Here is a 21,617-nt window from a genome sequence, read left to right on the forward strand (position 1 = left end):
TTTACCGAGTTAGAACATCACAGTAAACCATGAAGGAAAACTTAAAAAACGTTCGTTTGTTTTGGTCACAGCTTACAAACTATTTTATTAACCCCCGACCCAAAAAGAGGGGTGTTATAAGTTTGACGTGTGTATCTGTGTATCTGTCTGTGGCATCTTAGCTCCTAAAGTAATGAACCGATTTTAATATAGTTTTTTTTGTTTGAAAGGTGGCTTGATCGAGAGTGTTCTTAGTACAATAGGTTCATGGTTCTTAGGTATAATTCAAGAAAATCGGTTCAGCCGTTTGAAAGTTATCAGCTCTTTTCTAGTTACTGTAACCTTCACTTGTCGGGGGTGTTATAAATTTTTAATTTACACTTGTAAACCGTTGTTTTCTGTTTTTGTTGTTTATATACAGTACTATTACGCAGGCATAGTCAGGCCGCAACGTTAGACGTGCCTGCTAACCGTTCCCATAGTCGCCGCGGAACCTGACGCCTGGCGCTGCGAAATTGACGATCACCATGCGCGAGGACTGGGCTCGTACACACATCACAATTAGCTTTAGAAGCCTCCGCCACAAATCGGCGGAGCAATTAGGATTATTTTATGGTATAGCTAGTTTATAATAATGTAAATTGTTAGAAATAAAATTAGGATAAGGAACTGCTGTTTCCTTTCGCACCCCCTGCAGCCGCCCTAAACCATATACATACAGGGTATACCCCAATTTCATATCCCTAACTATTTAGATAGCCCCCGTCACAAAAATGGTCTAAAACTGACAGCTTTGACAACCCCCCATTTTTTTATAGTCCCCATCACAAAAATGGTCTAAAACTGACAACTTCGACGGCCCTCCATTTGTTTATTTTTTAAGATAAAAAATATATTTGTACTTTACTCAATGACCTCTCAATAATGATACCCCACATGATAGGGTAAGAAAAAAAATTATAAGCTTCTTTTTATGTATGGGAGCCCGCCTGAAAAATAATTTAATTGAATTTTTCATTCAATATTATTGGTTTTGGCCTGGGTCAATGTTCTACACTAAACACCAACATTTCAGGTTTGTAACTAGTTCTGTCTAAAAGATAGAGACTTGTGACATGCGGACAGACAGACAAACAGACAGGCAGACATACAGACAGACAGCAGAGTGACATTAATACTGCTCCTTTCTTACCCGTTGGGTACGGAGCCCTAAAAAAGCAACTCCTTCTCCTTCCATACAGTCTGAGGCACCACCGGTTTCTGCCACTCAGTTTTGACTAAGAATAGTGGAGTGAGTTCTTTATCACATTCGATGACCTCTCTATGCAGGAGGACCCCTTCATTGTCTCAAAGTAGGTTCTAAGGTTGGATATCTCCCGGTTATGCAAGGTCTTGAGACATATGACACCTTTATGCTGAGTTATATAGATTATATTTTGAAAACAACAGACTTTACTTAAGAGCTGTTACTAGGAACCAGAGAACAGGTGGAAGACCTCAAATAAGGTGGGCAGATAAACTTAAGCAAGTAGCTGGAATCAGCTGGATATGATCCAAAACTGTGTCCTTTTTTAATTTATGCACTAGCACTTGCTGCAATCAGACCTGCTGGTAAGTGATCATGCAGTCTGAGATGGACCATGCTTGCCTAGAAGGTGTCTATTCACTCTTGCTTACAGATACCCACACAAAAAGTGGAGGGAAAAACTGATGCCGGGAAGGGTGCGGTCCATATCCTAACTGTTCGGATTAGAACGGAGGAAGCAAATTACCTTATAAGAGGTAATAGGTGATCCTTGAGAGATCCTTCATTTAGCAGTAGATGTCTATCAGTTAAGATGACAACTACAGGTGAGGCTTTTTATACCCAACTAGCTTAGTCTTGTGACTTTGTCCATGACTACACAAATCTCAAACCTCTATTTTACCCCCTTAACGGTTGAATTTTCAAATATCTTTTCTTACCGGATTTCTACATTATAATAGCTATCAGCCGATTTTCATCCTGATCCGTTCAGTAGTTTTGATAGATAGCGTTGATAGATTAGTCAGTCACTTTTCCCTTTTATATATTTAGACTAGCTGATCCACCATGCTTCACTCAAGTGTTTGATGCATATAATATAGCCTATACAAATATTATATATCTTTAACTGCTTAGCCGCACACAATATCATTGTGCTGCTTGAGCAGTTACTTTGCAACTGCCCGAGCAGTTCCATGTATGTATGTAAATAGAAGACTAATTTACTATGCAGTTGCAGCTTGGAGCAGTCACTCCTGATGACTTCAAGCAGCCCGTGTAAGGCCAGCCTTAGTGTAGGCCCACTAAGTATCACCGATTGGCACTAAGTATCAGAGATTGTTTTGTGATCACTAATTAACGGGATAGAAATATAACCACAACAAAAGAAGACTGGCTTGAAAAATGACATGTTTAGTACAGACTAAAACTATCTCACAGTATACTTAATAGTAGTAAAAGATTTGTTAGTAAATAAGCAGATACTTTCATTTTTGTCAGGTTACAAACTGAGACTACTGAGGTACCGATGCAAAATAAAAAGAGTAGTAGAAGTAAATTCTAAATTGTAATATATATGTATGTAAAATATGTATATGTAAAATAATTGTTTATTTATTATAATACTGTTGTCAGGTTTAAAAAAAAATATTTTTTTACAATACATAATTACATTACATTTCATACTCAGCCTCCAAGTTTTCCTTTTTTTAAATTTTACTTAGAGACTTATGGTAACTGAATTAGTTTTGAAATAATATGAAACACCACAAAATACTTTATAATTCATCATCTGATTTCATCTGATTTTCTCATAAGCTTAATCTTTGGATGTGTGTTTATCTCTTTTAGTGTCAGTTTTTGGTTTCATTGTGTTTCACATCATAACGGTTCTAAAGATGTTTTACTAGTTTAAACAAAATGATTTAATAGTTAGAAAACCAACTTTCACTGTTCTATACTAGCACATAAGGATGTGATGTGTTTTATGCTACACAATATAGGTAATTATACCTTGCTATTAAAACATACCTCAACTACAAAAAACTAAATGATGTTAATTAGCGGATTAACATATGACCATGTGTTTTAATTTATGTTGCATAGAGTAAATGCTAGAGTTCTAATTAGAAGTTGTGTGTTTAATGTTTATCCAAATTGATTAGCTCGTAACAACCACACGGTAGGGCGATAACCGTGGGTATAACTATCAGGAAACACATGCGAAATGCGAATGCGAACAAATGCAGTGACGTTTCTGTTAAAAATGTGAAGGAATCAGAGATCGTACCAACGTGTCCTGGTCGCCGAGCTCCCGGTAGTAGGACTCACTGCTGCCTCGTCTGCTGCTTATACACATGGCTCTACGCATCAATCCCGACAGCATTGAGCAAAATCCACATTGTTGCATAGTTCTATTTTGTGTACGAAAACAAAATAAACGATCCGAGCAACTTAAAAAGTAAAAACTCAAACTCCGCGAACACACAGCGACTGGCGAGATTTATTTCTTTACACTGCTAGAAAGCACACTGGATATCCGAAACTCTTTACATTTTGAAACCGTGGACCGATCGGAACCGCCGAGCGGGGCTAGCGGCTCTCTTTGTATGTCATGGTTTTACCGAAAATAATAGTTTAGTTGTGATGTACCGTGATAGTTGTAGACGCACGCGGCAATCGTAATGATAGCTAAATGACAACTACAGTCCACAGTGAACTCACAGCGGCTCGCGCGGCCAGCTGCGGGCGGCCGTACGCCACGGCAAGCGGGGCTCGCGTGGTGCGTTGTACACACGTCCTACAGTCAAAGGCCATAAATAGTTTAGCACCTTCAGGCTTCAAGTGGATGCGACTCGTCTGACCGCGAAATTCAAATTTAATTTGGTTTTTCGCAATTTGTAAACTAATACGACATAGTAGGCTTATGGCACTTTAATTGCACCAATGCCAGTGTCATCCTCACAGGTTTATATAAAAATCTTTACTTGAAAGGGTCCAGTTTAAAAAAATAGTAAGTCAAAGTAAGGGGGGATCCCTTACTCCCTTTGCCGGAAACGCATAGTTACTTTATTTTACGAATTTTTCAATATTGATTAAACTGAAATTAGTAAAACGTTTAAAACGTATCGCCTCATAAAGTGGAGGAAGGGGAGGGGGAGGGGGAGGTACGTCTTCTCCCCTAACAGAAAAGCATACTCAGTGAATATTTATATATTTGAGAGAGAAAGAAGGGAGAGGAGACCCCTCACCATGCGACGTAGGTGCGGAGGTACGGAGCCCCGCCTCGTGGGGCTCCTTTTTCTGGGTGGTTTAAAAAAGAAATAACCACGAAGGGATGGCGAGGTCTTACAGACCCCGCTATCCCCTTCTAACCTAACCCAACCGTGTCGGTGCGCCACAAGTCCCGAGCTCGCTTCGCTCGCTCTTGCAGAGGTCTTGAGACCCCCACCATACGACGGAGGCACGGTCGACGGAGCCCCGCCTCGTGGGGCCCCTTTTTCTGGGTGGTTTAAAGAGGAAATAACTAAGTCCCCAGATAACCACGAAATTCCCTTCTAACCTAACCTGTCCGAGTCAGAGTGCCCTACGTCGCGAGCTCGCTTCGCTCGCTCTTGCAGAGGCCTTGAGACCCCCACCATGCAACGGAGGCATGGTCGACGGAGCCCCGCTTCGCTGTGATAGTTAAGACATCCGCCTCATAATCGGAGGTCGAGGGTTCGATCCCGGGCATGCATCTCTAACTTTTCGGAGTAACGTGCGTTTTAAGTACTTAATTAAATATCACGGTGAAGGAAAACATCGTGAGGAAACCTGCACAACTGAGAGTTCTACATGATATTCTCAAGGGTGTGTGAAGTCTGCCAATTCCCAAACCGCATTTGGCCAGCGTGGTAGACTATGTCCAAAGCTCTTCTCATTGTGAGAGGAGACCCGTACTCTGTAGTGAGCCAGCGATGGGTTGACCACGATGAAACTGCGACAACATCGTTACCTAGCATAGTGAGAGCGCAGTCCCGGTTAACCGCGAGTCGGACTCGCACACGATGGGTTCCGTACCCTCCGACAAGATCATATTCTTTTCAATTTACATAGCGCCAGCCATTTTGAAATTTTTAATTATGTATTTGTTGTTATAGCGGCAATAGAAATACACAATCTGTGAGTGTAAGAGGAGAAATAAGTATAGTATTTGAGCAGGTAAACATGATAGTTGCAAGTCCCTAGCCTATCAATGGTTTTCATGATTCTTTTTCGATGTACAAACAGGAACGGCTTTCCTAAGTTTTCTTTCCTTGTTTCTTTCACTTAAAATTAGATACAACTTACTCGATTTTCAACATTGACATTTTCAAGATATTCCCTAACTTTAGAAGATTTTATTTGCTGGCAGCCTTTGTGCTACAATTGTATTATTGAGTGTAGAAGGAGCACTATCTCCAGATTCCTGGTCTGTGCACTGTCTCATAAGGGGAAAAACTTGAAAGAGTGTCCATTAAAAACAATTAAAAAAAAAAGATTCCGACGAATTGAGAACCTCCTCCTTTTTTTGAAGTCAGTTAATAAAAGTTCAAAAATCCTCCAAATTGGCGTAGGCGTTGCGTTTGGTGATTTCTCTGTCTACGGTTTGGTGTTATTTTGTCTGTGGTCAGTCAGTTGTCTATCTCCGGATTACTGGTCAGTTGTCTTGTATAACGTAGTGATTACATACTCTTTGGTCTTTGAAAGTGATTACCTCTTTGAGTGGACTTCGTCTGTGTTGGTGTTAGCTGGCAGGCGTGCTCTGCCTTTTTGGTGTGTTTTTTTTGTTAAAACTGACTGGAAAGCGCTCTAAGGGGGTGCCGTGCGTATGTCGGCGAGCACCGGCACAGACGGGGTCCATACTTGTATAGTTTAATTGTTACAAATTAATACAAACTTGACATTGGCCAATCTTTGTAAAGCCAGACGAGAAAGAAAAAAAAAAGATACTCTTTGGTCTTTGCAAGTGATTACCTCTTTGGGTCTTTGGTTCATGGAACGTAGTGTTTATATACTCTTTGGTTCATGGGATCAATTCAACCGTCATCGTGCCGTCGTTTTGTAAGAAAAATATCTCTTTGTCTTTTATGATTATTGGTGATCATCATCTTGACCAATCCATTGCCGGCTCATTTGTTGAAAATCTGCATAATGTATTTTATTACATTCCAACAATGTTACAAGAACCTTCATCAAGCAAATCTACAACAGAGTCAGCCGGTTCAAGTCAAAACCAGGTGGACCAAGATACCCAACTTTGTGTCTCTGCACCAGAAGAGTTTTGCTAAGTCGGAGTCTCAGTACCAGTACCAGTAGAGGAAAACCCAGCGAGAGAAGCAGTCACTCACCACCACCCGCTCTTTTAATACGTTGGGGAAGATCAGCTCTGAGGGTAAGAAATACAATGATTATTGGTGATCATCATCATGACCAATCCATCGCCGGCTCATTTGTTGAAAATCTGCATAATGTATCTTATTACATTTCAGCAATGTTACAAGAACCTTCATCAAGCAAATCTACAACAGAGTCGGCGGGTTCAAGTCAAAACCAGGTGGACCAAGATACCCAACTTTGTGTCTCTGCACCAGAAGAGTTTTGCTAAGTCGGAGTTTCAGTACCAGTACCAGTAGAGGAAAACCCAGCGAGAGAAGCAGTCACTCACCACCACCCGCTCTTTTAATACGTTGGGGAAGATCAGCTCTGAGGGTAAGAAATACAATGATTATTGGTGATCATCATCATGACCAATCCATCGCCGGCTCATTTGTTGAAAATCTGCATAATGTATCTTATTACATTTCAGCAATGTTACAAGAACCTTCATCAAGCAAATCTACAACAGAGTCGGCGGGTTCAAGTCAAAACCAGGTGGACCAAGATACCCAACTTTGTGTCTCTGCACCAGAAGAGTTTTGCTAAGTCGGAGTTTCAGTACCAGTACCAGTAGAGGAAAACCCAGCGAGAGAAGCAGTCACTCACCACCACCCGCTCTTTTAATACGTTGGGGAAGATCAGCTCTGAGGGTAAGAAATACAATGATTATTGGTGATCATCATCATGACCAATCCATCGCCGGCTCATTTGTTGAAAATCTGCATAATGTATCTTATTACATTCCAACAATGTTACAAGAACCTTCATCAAGCAAATCTACAACAGAGTCAGCGGGTTCAAGTCAAAGCCAGGTGGACCAAGATACCCAACTTTGTGTCTCTGCACCAGAAGAGCTTTGCTAAGTCGGAGTCTCAGCACCAGTACCAGTAGAGGAAAACCCAGCGAGACAAGCAGTTGCTCACCACCACCTGCTCTGTTGATACGTGGGGGAAGATCAGCTCTGAGGGTAAGAAATATAATGATTATTGGTGATCATCATCTTGACCAATCCATTGCTGGCTCATTTGTTGAAAATCTGCATAATGTATCGTATTACATTTCAGCAATGTTACAAGAACCTTCATCAAGCGAATCTACAATAGAGTCAGCCGGTTCAAGTCAAAGCCAGGTGGACCAAGATACCCAACTTTGTGTCTCTGCCCCAGAAGAGCTTTGCTAAGTCGGAGTCTCAGCACCAGTACCAGTAGAGGAAAACCCAGCGAGAGAAGCAGTCGCTCACCACCACCCGCTCTGTTGATATGTTGGAGAAGATCAGCTTTATGGGTAAGAAATGCAATGAATATTGTTAGTATAGTAGAATTAAGCAAAATAAAACCTTGAACTTTTACTGAATGATATAGAAATGTTTATTAGTTTAGTATAAATGACTGTAGATCATCTATAGTAATAATAAATAATGAGTGAAGTGTCTGTCTGTAGTTTCGAAATAACTACCTCATATTTGAACTGTACCACAACTGAATCACACTGCCACCCTCCCACACACAACCCGCACCCTAATTCATGAGCCCTGTCAACTACACCTATAGTTGGCTTTTATTTTTAATTTTGTACCTTTTCTGTATGTGTTGTGCAATTCGTATGTTAGGTATAATGCGTAAAATGATGAGTATTTTGATTAGATTTTAAGCTTATATGACAGAAATTTGTATGACATTTTAATTTTGTACCTTTTCTCTATGTATTATGATGTACTGTGCAATATAGTTATTTTAGATATAATGCGTAAAAAATGAGTTCTCACACTTTAACCAATTTAACTTTGTGTCAAATATCATGTCGAAAGTACTATTTTAGAGATCGTTTCAAAGAATAGTTCCTATGGCGTTATGTTGCCTCCCCTGTCAACTACTATTATTTTCATTTGATTTTCACAAATGAATGAAATGAAAATCAAATGAAAAGAAAATCTGCGTCTTCTCATGCCAATATGGTGCCAATGACTTAGACAGGGGAGCCAACATAACGCCATAGGAACTATTCCTTGAAAGGATCAATAGTCCTTATTTGAAAGGTGAGCCATTACTTTTGACATGACAGCTGTTCACCCATAGAGTTGAAATGGCGTGTGAGAAGTCATTTTTTAGGAACTATTTATGCCACTTCTAGACATAATTAGGTACCATTTTTATGAATTAATAATATTGAAAATAAAATAAAAAGCCTTTATTTATTTTATAATAGTTTAGCGATCATTGTTGTTTATTGTTGTTTGTGCCAATTCTCCACATAAATCGGTTGGTACTATTTTTGTTAATTGATAATAATGAGACCTACAAATTAAATTATATTAAATTATAAACGCCTTTTATTTCTTACATTTTGCAATACATGATGTACCTTTACTAATGTTTTTCGGGTTCCGTACCTCAAAAGGAAAAACGGAACCCTTATAGGGTCACTTTGTTGTCTGTCTGTCTGTCCATCTGTTGTGTCTGTCAAGAAAACCTATAGGGTACTTCCCGTTTACCTAGAATCATGTAATTTGGCAGGTAGATAGGTTTTATAGCACAAGTAAAGGAAAAAATTCGAAAAACGTTAATTCGTGGTTACATAAAAAAATAAAATGTGTTTCAATTTTCGAAGTAAGATAACTATACCAAGTGGGGTATTATAGGGAAGGGCTTTACTAGTACATTCTAAAACATAATTTTTATTTATTTTTATGCATAATAATTTCTGATTTATCGAGCAAACCGTCGGGAAAGATACCCGAGCACGGAACCCTCTGTGCGCGAGTCTGACTCGCACTGGTCGGTTTTATTTACCTTGTCGGACTGTATGTACTAGCACACTAGTATAGGTTATATAATATATTATATATTAGGTGCGTAGTTGTTTAATTAATATTATTATTAATTATAGATATTAATATCTATGCCAACGTCATCTAGTTTCATGGTATTAAAGTTCTTAGTAAAATACAGGTTGGTAGAACTAGCAGTAGCGAAGTAGTTCAAAGTAAAGTATGTAGGTGGTGCCACTTACCTTAATTTGAATTTTTTTAAACACATTTTAGTCTTTTAAATGATGTTATCATAAATTCACTGTTTTCAGATTTTTTCCTTTAAAGTGCATAAGACCTACCTTCCTGCCAAATTTCATGATTCTAGGTCAACAGGAAGTATCCTAATTAGGTATTCGTGACAGACACGACAGACGGCCAGACAGACAACAAAGTGATTCTATAAGGGTTTTGTTTTTCCTTTTGAGGTACGGGACCCTAAAAATTTAAGTGTCTGTCTGTAATTTCGAAATAACTCCATAAGTAGGTACCTCATATTAAGCTCATGGTTATTTGAACTGTACTACCTATATAACAGAATCAAACATTTTTGATCGTTCGAACGTTCAAATGTGTAAAATTGTTATATTATAAACTCTTTTTTTAAAACATCCTTAAAAATGCAAATAAATTTCAATCAAAAACAAAACGGATTCTTTGAACAAATTTTATTTGAATTAAGTAAGTAGGTACAATTTACAAAACAAATCAAGTTTACAAAATGCATAACACCAGCCCACAAACTACGTTTACATAGGTAACAGTGCAATTAATAACAACACATACAACTATGTTATAACATGTAAATAATTATATGGATACCTAACAATTTAATGCTTTAGAGACCCGAGGATATAACTTTGAGGATGGATACACAATATGTAATATCTACATTTTCGTTTCGTTCTAGAAAAACCTTTTAGTACCGATTACCTATACAATAATATACTTAAATATAATTTTTTATTAATGTTGAATCCATTATGTGCAATGTTATAAGTCACAATAAATCTTACCTAAACCGAAATATGGTAGCTACTTAAAAATAAAAAATAAATTAAACGCTCTATATTTTTTAAATGATGGGTACAATATAGTGCTGGAAAGTGGTTAGAAATGCTTGTTATTATTTTTAAGCTTGCAAAAAGGTCACTGCTAATATGAAACAGAAAATAAACGGTTCCTGATTTGGAATTTTCAAACAGATATTATTTCCTTGTTTCATCAATCACTGTTTATTGTCCGGCGGATTGAAAAACTCCCAGTGATGATGGTGTATCGTTCGACTATCGCTTAAACCGAACATAATCAATCCTGCAATCAAAACAAGGAATATGACCATCGCCATTTGAGCGTCCCTTTTATCTTCCGTTCTGCTGATGTAGGACATGAATGTATTGAAAATATTTCTAAAAGTTCTACTTATAGAATTTTGGCATACACGAAGAAATTGGGCCCCTGCTTCGGTTATAGTTGGTTCATGAGCTCTGACCTGTGGTGGCATTCGTCTTGGTGAGGGCCTAGGTTTGTTTTCGTCTGAACTCGACTCGCTGAATGGAACCGTTGGTTTCCTTTTTGATCGTCGAGATGGGGACGGTGGCATTTGAAATTGACTTTCGTGGAATTCCCCTATATGCCGTTCCCTGAACGAGCGACCTTGCTGTAAAGAAGTTGATGGGATGGCTATGTCCTGTAAATATGAGTATAATAGCGGAGTTAAATCAGGGGGGGGAGGTCGTTGCGGAGGTACAGTAATTTCTTCAATAGTTTCAGGTGCTGGTACGGATGGCGATGAAGTCTTGGTTTCGGCTGGTGGAGATTCTGTTTGAGTTTCTTCCTCTCTACTTATTGGTCTTGGGATAGTCACCGTTTCTATAGTTTGCGTGATTTGCGGTGGTACAGTAGGAGCAGTGCTGGTCGATATTTCAGCAAATTTTTTGACAATTTCGTCTATAACTGATTGTGAAAATTCAATCCCGCTCACTGAAATATGACCAGACTTAGAATCCAATTCGTTTACATTTAATGTCATACCTTCAATATCTGATACAAGAATTTTCGTAGCCTGCAACTCAGAAACGTTTAATCGACCCACATCTAAATCTTTGACTTGCAGTCTTTGTGTTATTAAATTGTCTACTTGTACATCTCTGCATGAATCAGAAACTCTTTTAATCGCTCGACTATCTTCCGTAGTTGTAACATTAGACGATTGTGGCGTTGTCATACTTTTACTTACTGATTTGGGTAGTGGCGGTACATCTGGTATTTGAGATTCATCAATATCAATATGTTTTACTGTCAGAGAAGCTTCGGTTAAGACTTCATCTTTTTCATTAATTTTCGTTGGACTTGATACACGCTTTTCAACTAATATTACCGCCGGTGAAGTACGTCCAAGAATTGGTTTAGAATAATCAGACATTTTGGGATCCGACAATTTTAGAGACTTTTCCGACCTTGAAAGTGACCGTGAAGGACGACGGGGTTGTGCAGGTTTATCATAACCTTTACCTAGCATAGATTCTTCGTCTATGATATCTCTTAGTGAGCTGGTCATAGATATATCAAGATTTTCATCGATTCCTAATTCAAAATCGATGTCGTCTGGCAATGGGTCTGTTTGTGTTGAAACTTCAATTTCAACAACGTCTTGCTCTTCAGTTGTATTTGAACTGAACATAGGTGAAGTTGGCAACTGTGTTTCCGATTTAGATTTATAATACTCTGTTACATCATCAGATTTTTTACGCTTAGGCCCTCTCGGTGGACGTGGTGGTGGAGGTAAGGGTCGATCTTTCATTTTGCTTACAACTGCACCAGATTGTAAGGTTTTGTGCACTTCTTCAAACTGAGGTTCACCTATTTCATCATACTGGGTAACATCACCAGTGAAGGAATCTTTTCTAAAACTGTTTAAAGTCATTAGACTTGTTGACGATTTTTTTCTTGGAGGTCGACTAGGGAAAGCAGACTTTGCACCCGACACGGTGTAATACTTGCGTTCAGAACTATTACTTTTACGTCTTGCAGGTGGTGTTTTACTTTTTGACCGTCTAGATGTTTTACCTGGTATGTAACTTTTATCAACTGTAGCATATCCGGGACTTTCTTGACGAATACCAGCTTCCAATTTGACATCCTCAGTGATCGGTAAATGAGTATCCAAAATCAATGATTCGGCCCCATGTGAAGTTCGGTCGTCGTCACATACAGACGTCGTTCGAGAGCTCCTTGATTGATTACGTCTTGGAGGCACAGGACTTTGCTCGGCTATCGGTATATCACTTTGAGGAACAATATATTCGTGCTCTGTTCTATACACGATGATCTGTAAAAGTGAATTATTATTATCATACATAACATATTCATATTAGTTTACTGCACAGAATGTGGGTATTGTGCCTATATATCGCAACAGAATGGCATAAGTGGTCATATCCCTCAGGGATATGGCCACTTAGCTTCTAAGGTCCCACTTCAACTTACACCCGTATTCACAAACGTTACTATGAGGTCTCATAGTGCGCTCGAACGCACAGTGTAGGTTCCACCAATCAGATTACTGTATCACGTCAATTTTCAATGATCTGATTGGTGGAACCTACACTATGTGTTCGAGCGCACTGTGCGACTTCATAGTAATAATTGTGAATACGATCGTTAGACTGCATCATATTAATGCATGCACCATGGTGATAAGCCACCAGGTGAGATAGATAATAAACAAACACATTATATTTTGAGTATGTCGCAAAATCTACTTATTGTTTTGACGTGACAACGTCTTATGATTCGATAGAGCCGGCTGCACGCACGAAAAAACATGACTCATGCGGCGTTACCTCGCTCTGAGGCGTTCCATGTAAGGCTTGAAGTGCAAGCGAGAGCGCGGAACGAGCGACAAAGAAGCACAATCGGCCTTTGCTGTCACGTTTAACTATCGTCAGTAAACCGACTTTACAGACAACCAATTTTTTAATTTATTTGCAACTAGCGGCCCGCCCCGGCTTTGCACGGGAGAAGAACAATACCACTATACATAGTTTTTGTGTAACTTTCATTATAGTATAATAGGCAGCGCACGCCACGGAAGCTCTGAGATCATGTCATGATTTTTTCTGACTTGATTCACATTATGAAATTTTTTTTAGGGATGCCTAATTTTTTTTGAAAATAAAATATAGCTAAAGCTAATGTTACTTGCTGATAATGTAGGTTTCTATGAGTGAAAGAAATTTTAAAATCGGTTGAGAAGTTTTTGAGTTTATTCTACTTTTCTAATAAAATAGGCATAAGTTACTTTCGATGATTTAGTCCTCACTCGGCTTGATTTTAATATATTATATTGCTACTATACTTGATTTAATAAAATTACTGTCATATTTTAACAAATAATAACCCAAAAAATATTAAATTATACATGTAAACCTCTCTCTTGAATCCAATCTATTGATGAAAACCGCATTAGAATTCATTGCGTTGTTTAAAAGATTGTCATATATACAGACAGTGGGAAGCGACTTTATTTTTAACCCCCGACCCAAAAAGAGGGGTGTTATAAGTTTGACTTGTGTATCTTTGTATCTGTCTGTGGCATCGTAGCGCCTAAACGAATGAACCGATTTTAATTTAGTTTTTTTTGTTTGAAAGGTGGCTTGATCGAGAGTGTTCTTAGCTATAATTCAAGAAAATCGGTTCAGCCGTTTGAAAGTTATCAGCTCTTTTCTAGTTACTGTAACCTTCACTTGTCGGGGGTGTTATAAATTTTTAATTTACACTTGTATACTGTGTAGTGATGTGTAGTGTGTTAGAATCAGAAAAATTAGTTACAGCAAACCTAAAACTAACCTTATTTGCTCGAGTATTTTAGTTTTCGTTTAACTGGGTCAACAATCAAATGACTGCGGGCGTCTAAAAATACAAATCGAGTTTCGTCCAAAAGTATATCTATCTATTGGACAACTGCCAGTATCAATTGCTTCCACTGTATGTAACTTCTAACCAATATTATGGAATATTTAAGACTTATTAGTCTTATACCATCAGGTATATCATGAAAACACAGTAAATTAATTATTCTAGAATCGAAACTACCCTTAACTCAGACACATAGAAGTTTTTTTGACAAATAAAATTGGTTGTGAGAAATGGTAAATTAAAGAATTTATTTTATTTTAATTTGCGATCTTCTGCGTGTTCACCCAAATTATGTTTTTTTGGATATCTACTCACTTTTACATAATATTATGGTCACCTAATCGAATTTGAAATGAGATGAAAAATAGTTTAAAATTTGAAATAATAATATTATAATTAAAATAAACGACTTTAGAAGGTGAAATCACAAGTTATTAGATACCTACCAGATATTATTATTACCGAATTCCAAAAAGGAGGTGGTTCTCAATTTGGCCCGTTTTTTTTATGTACCTATGTATACCCTTTTTTTTCGAGGTTTCTGGACTGATTTGCAAAATTTTTTTTTCATAATAGTAGAAGTTTCTGTGATGGTCCCTTAAAAAAAAACCAGATCCAACTCTTTAATCCTGATGGTGCATGCTTACTGCCCGCCCAAGTTATCAAGATACAGGAAGTGTTCATAGTGAATTAAAATTGTAGGTACCAAGCAACGACTTCATGCTTGGACTCCAAATCCTAACTGATGATGCAGAGTACAGCACTCCTAAACTATAAGAGATACAAGAACTGCGGATAGTGCAATATTATTTTAGGTGCCCAACACAGACTATATCATAGAACTTTGGATCCCAACTCCTCAATCCTGATGCTGCAAGGTACTGAAAGCTGTGGGGATTCGGGAATTCCTGATGGTGAATTGATACTTTAGTTATCAAACAACGACTTCATGATTGAATTCCAAGTCCGAACTCCTGAAAGGGTACTCCAGGGTACAGCACTTCTAAACCATAGAGTTTCAGGAACTGTTCCTGGTGAAATAATATTGTAAACGCCGAGCATAGACTTTGTAATTGAATTCCAAGTTCCAACTTTTCAATGCTGATGCTGCAAGGTACTGAACTCCTAAGCCGTGTGGATTTGGAAAGTTTTGCTGGTGAATTGATATTTTAGGTATCACACTAAATAGTTTAAAATAAATAAAAAATAAAAAACCGACTTCCAAAACCACTACAAAGTAAATTTTTTTTCCACACATACCTATATGAAGTCGGGTGAGCATAATAAAAAAACTAACTTTTGGTTTTGGAAGTCGGTTTGTTAATTATTTTTTTCTTAGTAAAAAGTGTTACTCTTTTTTCGAGTAGTTAATACCTATCTAATTTTTGTTAATTTGTGCTTATTAATAAAATATCCATTTTTACTTACATCATTTGGATCTTTGGATGAACGCCACATTTCTGGTGTAGTAAAATTATTAAAATCATTTAACGACGAATGCTTTTGATCCTTTTTTATGGACTTTTTCTTTCTTTTTGGTGGCATCGGAAGAGTTTTTGACTGAATTGTAAGACCATCTGGGTATTCTATAACATCATCATTTGCATATTCATGTATTGAATGTAGATCTGTGGTCGGTTTTATGTCAAAGTCGTTAACCGAACTATTGAATCCGACTTCTCTATCGCCATCAATATCACCGTTTATTTGTTTGTTATGTAGTTGATCCTCCGAGAGACCTAAATCTACTTCACTAAATTGTATGCTGGCATTCACACTATCATCAATAAATTTTATTGATTCGGTATCCTTTTTCTTTCGTTTTGCTCTAGAAGGTCTTACAGGTGGGAATGTATAATATCCATCATCTCTTTCATTTATATCCTCGGTTGAATATCTTGTTGGCTCATCATCAATCATAAATTCTGAATCAGCTTCTGGTTCGTTCGCATAAGTATTTTTTATTTCCTGGGTATTCCCCATAACAGCAAGAACATTTTTGGGAATGTTAAATGCTTGTCGAATTTCATCGCTTAAATATTCCCGAACTTGAATATTTTCACGAGAAATTCCTCTCGGTCGTACAAAAAATTCGTCATTATTTAATTCGTTTATATGTGTATATTCTTGATCAGACGGCGATGCGTTTTGTACTGAGATAAGATTATCTTTAAGGATTTCTTGATTTTCCTCTTCATCTACGTATTCTTGGTCCAGTTTGTCAAAATCATATGTGGTGCTAAATTGTTTCCTTCCTTCCATTTCGGTTTCATAGTTGATGTCATTATCCACAAAACCATACTCTCGTGGTTGTTCTGAAGTATCTGGTATATATGAGGAAGGCTCTTCTTGGTTACTTTTTTTCATCCTAGTAAATGTAAATGTTGGTGGTGGTGTATCTTCTCTATTTAGTATAGGGCTTGAAGATGTTTTAGTTAAAGGAGGCTTTTTCTTTCTGCCAAATAATCTAGGATAGGTTTTAGCTTCAAATTCTACAGAGGCCACATTCTGTAAGTCAGATGTAGATTCTGATTTATTGCTATCAGTTTTCTTCTCCTTTTTTCTGCCAAGACTGGGAAAATTTATACGTTCAGGCATTTTAAATTTAGTAAATTCACCAACATGAAACTTAGGTCGATCCGGTAAACTAAACTTTTTTCGGTCACCAAAAGATAATTTTTCAGATATATTAATTTTTTTAAATTTAGGTCTTTCTGGCAAACTGAATTTTCTTCTCTCTGGAAGGGAAATTTTTGCCCGTTCCGGCATTTTAAACTTAGGCCTCTCCGGTAAACTAAACTGCTTATTTCTTATGTTATTTAATTTGGCTTTAAGTTTTCCAGCTTGTGATTTTAATTTCCCTGTTCCTTCTTTAAAACGCTGTTGTAATTTATTTTCAGTACCATCAGAATTTTTGTTTCGACTGCTTCTTTTCAAAGGCAAATTTTCTAAGGCGGATGAATCCTCAATTTGACTTGTACTAACCTCGCATTCAGTTCTCGATGCACTTGAAGGCGTATTTACAAAAAACCGTTCTTCAATATCTTTTTGTAGTGCTTCTGCAATTATCAAATTTTCGTTAGTTTTTTCTTCATTTGTCTGACCTTTATCATCCACAATATGGTCTTCTTCGTCAGATGTATGTTGTAAATATTTTTGTTCCAATGATGTTGTACTAGATAACTCGTCTTCAGTTTTAACCATGGCTGGTTTTTCGTCTGTATTTTCTGATGTATAAATTATATTAGGAGGTGGTTTCTCTATTATTTCATATTCGTGATCACTGAAAAACGAAGACTTCTAAATAAAAAGTTTTTAAACATTTAAATGGTAATGAACTGAAAAATACTTTCGCAACATGTTTTTTACAAATATTGTGGGAAATTCGCTATGCAATATATTAAATTATTTATTAATTTATGTATAAACTCGTATAGCTGTAAACAAAAGAAGAAAGTCGCAAAATCACAAAAGTTTGAGTTTAAATTTAAATACACTCACACATGTTACAGAGTAACAATTAGGCCAACGGTTGGCGCTCGTTTTAGCCGCAGCAGTCACCGGGCGAAAGACGATTAAGTAGTTTCAGAATTTTGCAAGTCGTAATTTAAATCATAAAATATGCACGATTTTATTTAGTTGTTCATAATAGTGTGTCTTACCTAACACTCGAAATTATATTACTAGCTCGCGATGTTGGTCTAGTGCCGATTGGGTTTACTCTTTCTGGCAATAGCGAATCACATTGAAAAAATTGACACGCACACCGCACTTCCGGTGTAAATAATTGGACACTTCCTTCTCTGGTTGGTAGTACAGCTTTCTCTAATGGAGTCCCACCTTCGGATGTCCATCGACGGAGATTACTCATAACTATCGTCCAACCAATAATGCCTTACAGCCGAGGCATGTTTTTATTTATGAGTTACGTTAAGTTTACGCTTAAAATTTTTGTGAATTTTTCACGCATATACAATTAGCCATTATGAGAATCTGTTACAAAATCCCGCTAGTAAATGAACTAATCACTAGCGTGAAAGCAACCGCGAGCACTGTGATCACTGATGACAATTTTAAAGAGCTTACTCAATGTGCAGGAAGACGTACCGGTCAGGGCTATATTTATCAGATATATTATTGTGAGCTAGCGAGTTCGCTTTGCAGTTGAGACTCGAATGTTTTGTCATTACGCATGATAACAAAATACTTTAACATAGTACCTACTTAAAAAATCTGTTTCATGATAAAAATATTTACCTGTTGGGTATAGACCATTCTTTATCGACGGATTCTGCATCTTTTTGTTTTCGTTCAGTATCGCGAGGACTCGGGCTTGGTGATGTCTCGATAGGTATTGTTGTTGATTGCTCAATGCTATTGTCATCGTCAATTATTTCAGTAATAGTGATATTAGGAGAGTCATCACATTTTCGAGTATCATCTTTTTGATTTTGGAACACTTCCTCTACATTGGGTTCATCTGGGTCCATCTCCTCATCTAACAGTATAGCTTCCCTGTTTGTGTCATTTTTTTTATATAACTTTTCCATTATGTGATCGTCGGCTTTTAAAGATAAGTTATCCTCAGTTACTAAACTTGGATCTTGAGAAGCATTGGATTTTATTTCTGCAATACTATCGTTCTCTTTGTAGTTATTATTCTTTTCATTGTACTGTTTTTGTAAATCGAATGAATATTGTAATGATTTTTCTAGGTTATCGTCCTTAGATTCATCAATATCTTCATATATGTGTTCTTTCTTCTTTCTCGGCGGAGGTGTGTCTATACTCATAGTTTTGCTCATCTCATCTGAATCACCTAACTTAATAGCACTAAATTTTTGCCTTCGGACCGCTCCAGGTGAATTTTTTAACTGTCTGATTTCTTGGCCTTTTTCATTTTTCTTGCGTTTTGATAAAGGTGACTTATCATTTTCAGTTTTATCTAACTTATGTAATGTTTTGTCGGCTAAGTGTTTTATTTTATTTACAAGTGGGTGACAACATCTAGTTTTTTCCCTTGTTTCTGAAACACCTATGTATTGTGGTTCTGGTATACGTCGTTTCAAAATACTTTTTGGGGAAACACTTTTAGGGATTTCTGATGGGGCCACTAAGTGTGCACTCGGGTGACTTTCAGAAGGATTTGGTGCATTTGTACTGCTCTTTTTATTTAGAATATCATCATCTGAGTCTAAAGAAATTTCTTTTGAAAAATTTGGAATATGAACACCTTCATCCTCACCCTCTTCACCATGCTTTCTACTGCTGCCAGGAGATGAATCGAGATTTAGTATTTTTTGGCTACCTCTGTCTACAGGTGAATGAGTCCGAGATTTAGAAAATTCTCGCGACATACTTCTTCTTGGCGTCGTTTCTCGGATTATATCTTCAGCGGTGATCTCACCTTCCAGCGGCACTTTTAAGAGATGTGTCCAAGGATATCCACCTGCCTTACGATCTTTCCTCAAATCTTCCCATTGGTATTCCTTTTTCTGCACTGGTGGTAATTTTTTTTCGCTATCTGGTGACAATTGAGATTCCATATGTTTAGTCAATATACAATTTTAAAAAGGAGATAAACATTAGTACGTGCCAGATCGGATAACGTCCATAGTTCCCTTTTTGACTTGTTTATCTCCTATTTTCACCTGGACCCAGCAAAAATTCACCGTCAAACTAAAAACACAACATTTCGTTTCGAGAGGAGCTTCTGCTACTGAAAACACGTTGCGTTTGCGTGGGTTAATGTGAAAATAGGTGTGAATAAGTTGTATATTATGATCACTGGTTTATTTACAGATTATTTTTGACTAGTAACGTGGAATTACCTTGAAAAGTTTCAACAACATTACTCTCGTCCCTGTTCCACCATACCTTTACTTATTGTTTGTATTTACAATTAACACTATGTTTTTTTTTATTATTTGAAAACGATTAGTGATCACTATAAAATCACCGTTCAACTGGTTGGCCCGTCGTGCTCCGTGCCAATGTGCTAAAAATAAGATCGAGCATGAATTTATTTTTGGCAACCTTTCTGCGTCATCAATGAAACGCTAAGGCAATTTTTTTTTGATTTAAAGCAATACGAATAGAAATAAAAGAATGAAATTAATGATCAATCTACTTAAGTAAGTAGGATCGATCTCGTGCGGTAATAGAAAATTAGAGAACTCACCACAGCTTGAATAGCGTCCAAACCTTGTCCAAATTGATTTATAGACGATCTTTCTGTAGGGATGTGCCGTGACATTGAAATTTGAATTTCTAGGTCATAATATATACTACTACAGGAACAAGTGTAAATTAAAAATTTATAACACCACCGACAAGTGAAGGTTACCGTAACTAGAAAAGAGCTGATAACTTTCAAACGGCTGAACTGATTTTATTGAATTTTTAATAATCTTTTTATTGTTTCCCCATAAAAAATTACAACAAGAATTAGGTTAAACCACTGATGCCTAAAATAAGTTGTACACTTGTGTTATAGGCATCAGGGGCTAATTATAGCTAAGAACACTCTCGATTAAGTCACCTTTCAAACAAAAAAAACTAAATTAAAATCGGTTCATTCGTTTAGGCGCTACGATGCCACAGACAGATACACAGATACACAGAGACACAGATACACACGTCAAACTTATAACACCCCTCTTTTTGGGTCGGGGGTTAAAAATAGCATATTTTGGAGACAAAATATGATCAATGAAACTTTGTTTATAACTTTATCTTGGCACTAGAAATAAAAATATGAAAATCATATTTTTACCAAAGTCCTACGAGTTTACGAGTCCTACCAAAATTTAGGGATTCTATCCCCTCTCAGGGTGTATGGGGGGAGGGAAATTTAAAAAATGCACACTTCACAGTTTGTAAAATGTGCCTTTTGTGGCAGGCGAGCGAGGTGTTATTTTCTATGTAAATATTTGCGCTGGAAAGAATGAGACCATACCCAATGATTTATTTGTATGGATCAATATTTTGTGAGATATGAAGGGCTTTTGGGAGTTTTCATTATATTTTTATTTTAAGCTTTTTAGTCTAAGGAGTCGTTGCTTGGTACCTAAAATAATATTGCACCATCCGTAGTTCCTGAATCACTTCAGCATCATCAGGGTTGCGGAGTTGGGACTTCGAGTTCGAGCATAAAGTCGTTGTTTGGTACCTTGGTAACTAACTACCTTGGTTGGGAATATTAATTCACTATGACCACTTCGTGAATCATTATTACTTAGGCGGAAAATAACCCTGCAGCATCAGGATTAAGGAGTTGGATCCGGAAATTTTTATGGGACACGGAAACTTATACTATCGATTAAAAAAAATTGCAAATCGGTCCAGAAACCATAAAATACAAATAAAAATAAACCTCGAAAAAATCGGTATACATACATTAATTTAAAAAAATCGGGCAGAATTAAGAACCACCTCCTTTTTCGAAGTCGGTTAAAAATGATACCTCACTCGCCTATTTTGTAAAATGTG

The 21,617-nt window shown here is 37.2% G+C and overlaps 1 protein-coding gene and 1 long non-coding RNA gene across 2 annotated transcripts; one reads left to right on the forward strand and one right to left on the reverse strand.

Moving 5' to 3' along the window:
* Nucleotides 1-6,030: 6,030 nt before the first annotated feature.
* On the forward strand, nt 6,031-8,753 carry LOC123880383. Its single transcript, XR_006799225.1, has 4 exons — nt 6,031-6,416; nt 6,514-6,733; nt 6,831-7,367; nt 7,465-8,753. It is a non-coding gene; the product is annotated as an uncharacterized LOC123880383 (long non-coding RNA).
* Nucleotides 8,754-9,862: 1,109 nt separating this feature from the next.
* LOC123880339 (titin) lies at nt 9,863-19,946 on the reverse strand. Its single transcript, XM_045928427.1, has 3 exons — nt 18,384-19,946; nt 15,555-17,409; nt 9,863-12,537 (listed from the first exon to the last, which is right to left on the reverse strand). The coding sequence occupies exons 1-3, from the start codon at nt 19,670-19,672 to the stop codon at nt 10,435-10,437; spliced, it is 5,247 nt and encodes a 1,748-aa protein (XP_045784383.1). The 5' UTR covers nt 19,673-19,946; the 3' UTR covers nt 9,863-10,434.
* Nucleotides 19,947-21,617: the final 1,671 nt, after the last annotated feature.

Source organism: Maniola jurtina, chromosome Z (assembly GCF_905333055.1).
Source record: "Maniola jurtina chromosome Z, ilManJurt1.1, whole genome shotgun sequence".
Classification (NCBI taxonomy): domain Eukaryota; kingdom Metazoa; phylum Arthropoda; class Insecta; order Lepidoptera; family Nymphalidae; genus Maniola; species Maniola jurtina.

Bases quoted from the DNA above. Each gene is read 5' to 3' on its own strand.
- LOC123880339 (XM_045928427.1), bottom strand. From the start codon at position 19,672: ATGGAATCTCAATTGTCACCAGATAGCGAAAAAAAATTACCACCAGTG. The intron at 17,410-18,383 runs GTAAATATTTTT...TTCGTTTTTCAG, and splicing joins GAATGGTCTATACCCAACAG to TGATCACGAATATGAAATAA. The intron at 12,538-15,554 runs GTAAGTAAAAAT...TCACTTTTACAG, and splicing joins CATCCAAAGATCCAAATGAT to ATCATCGTGTATAGAACAGA.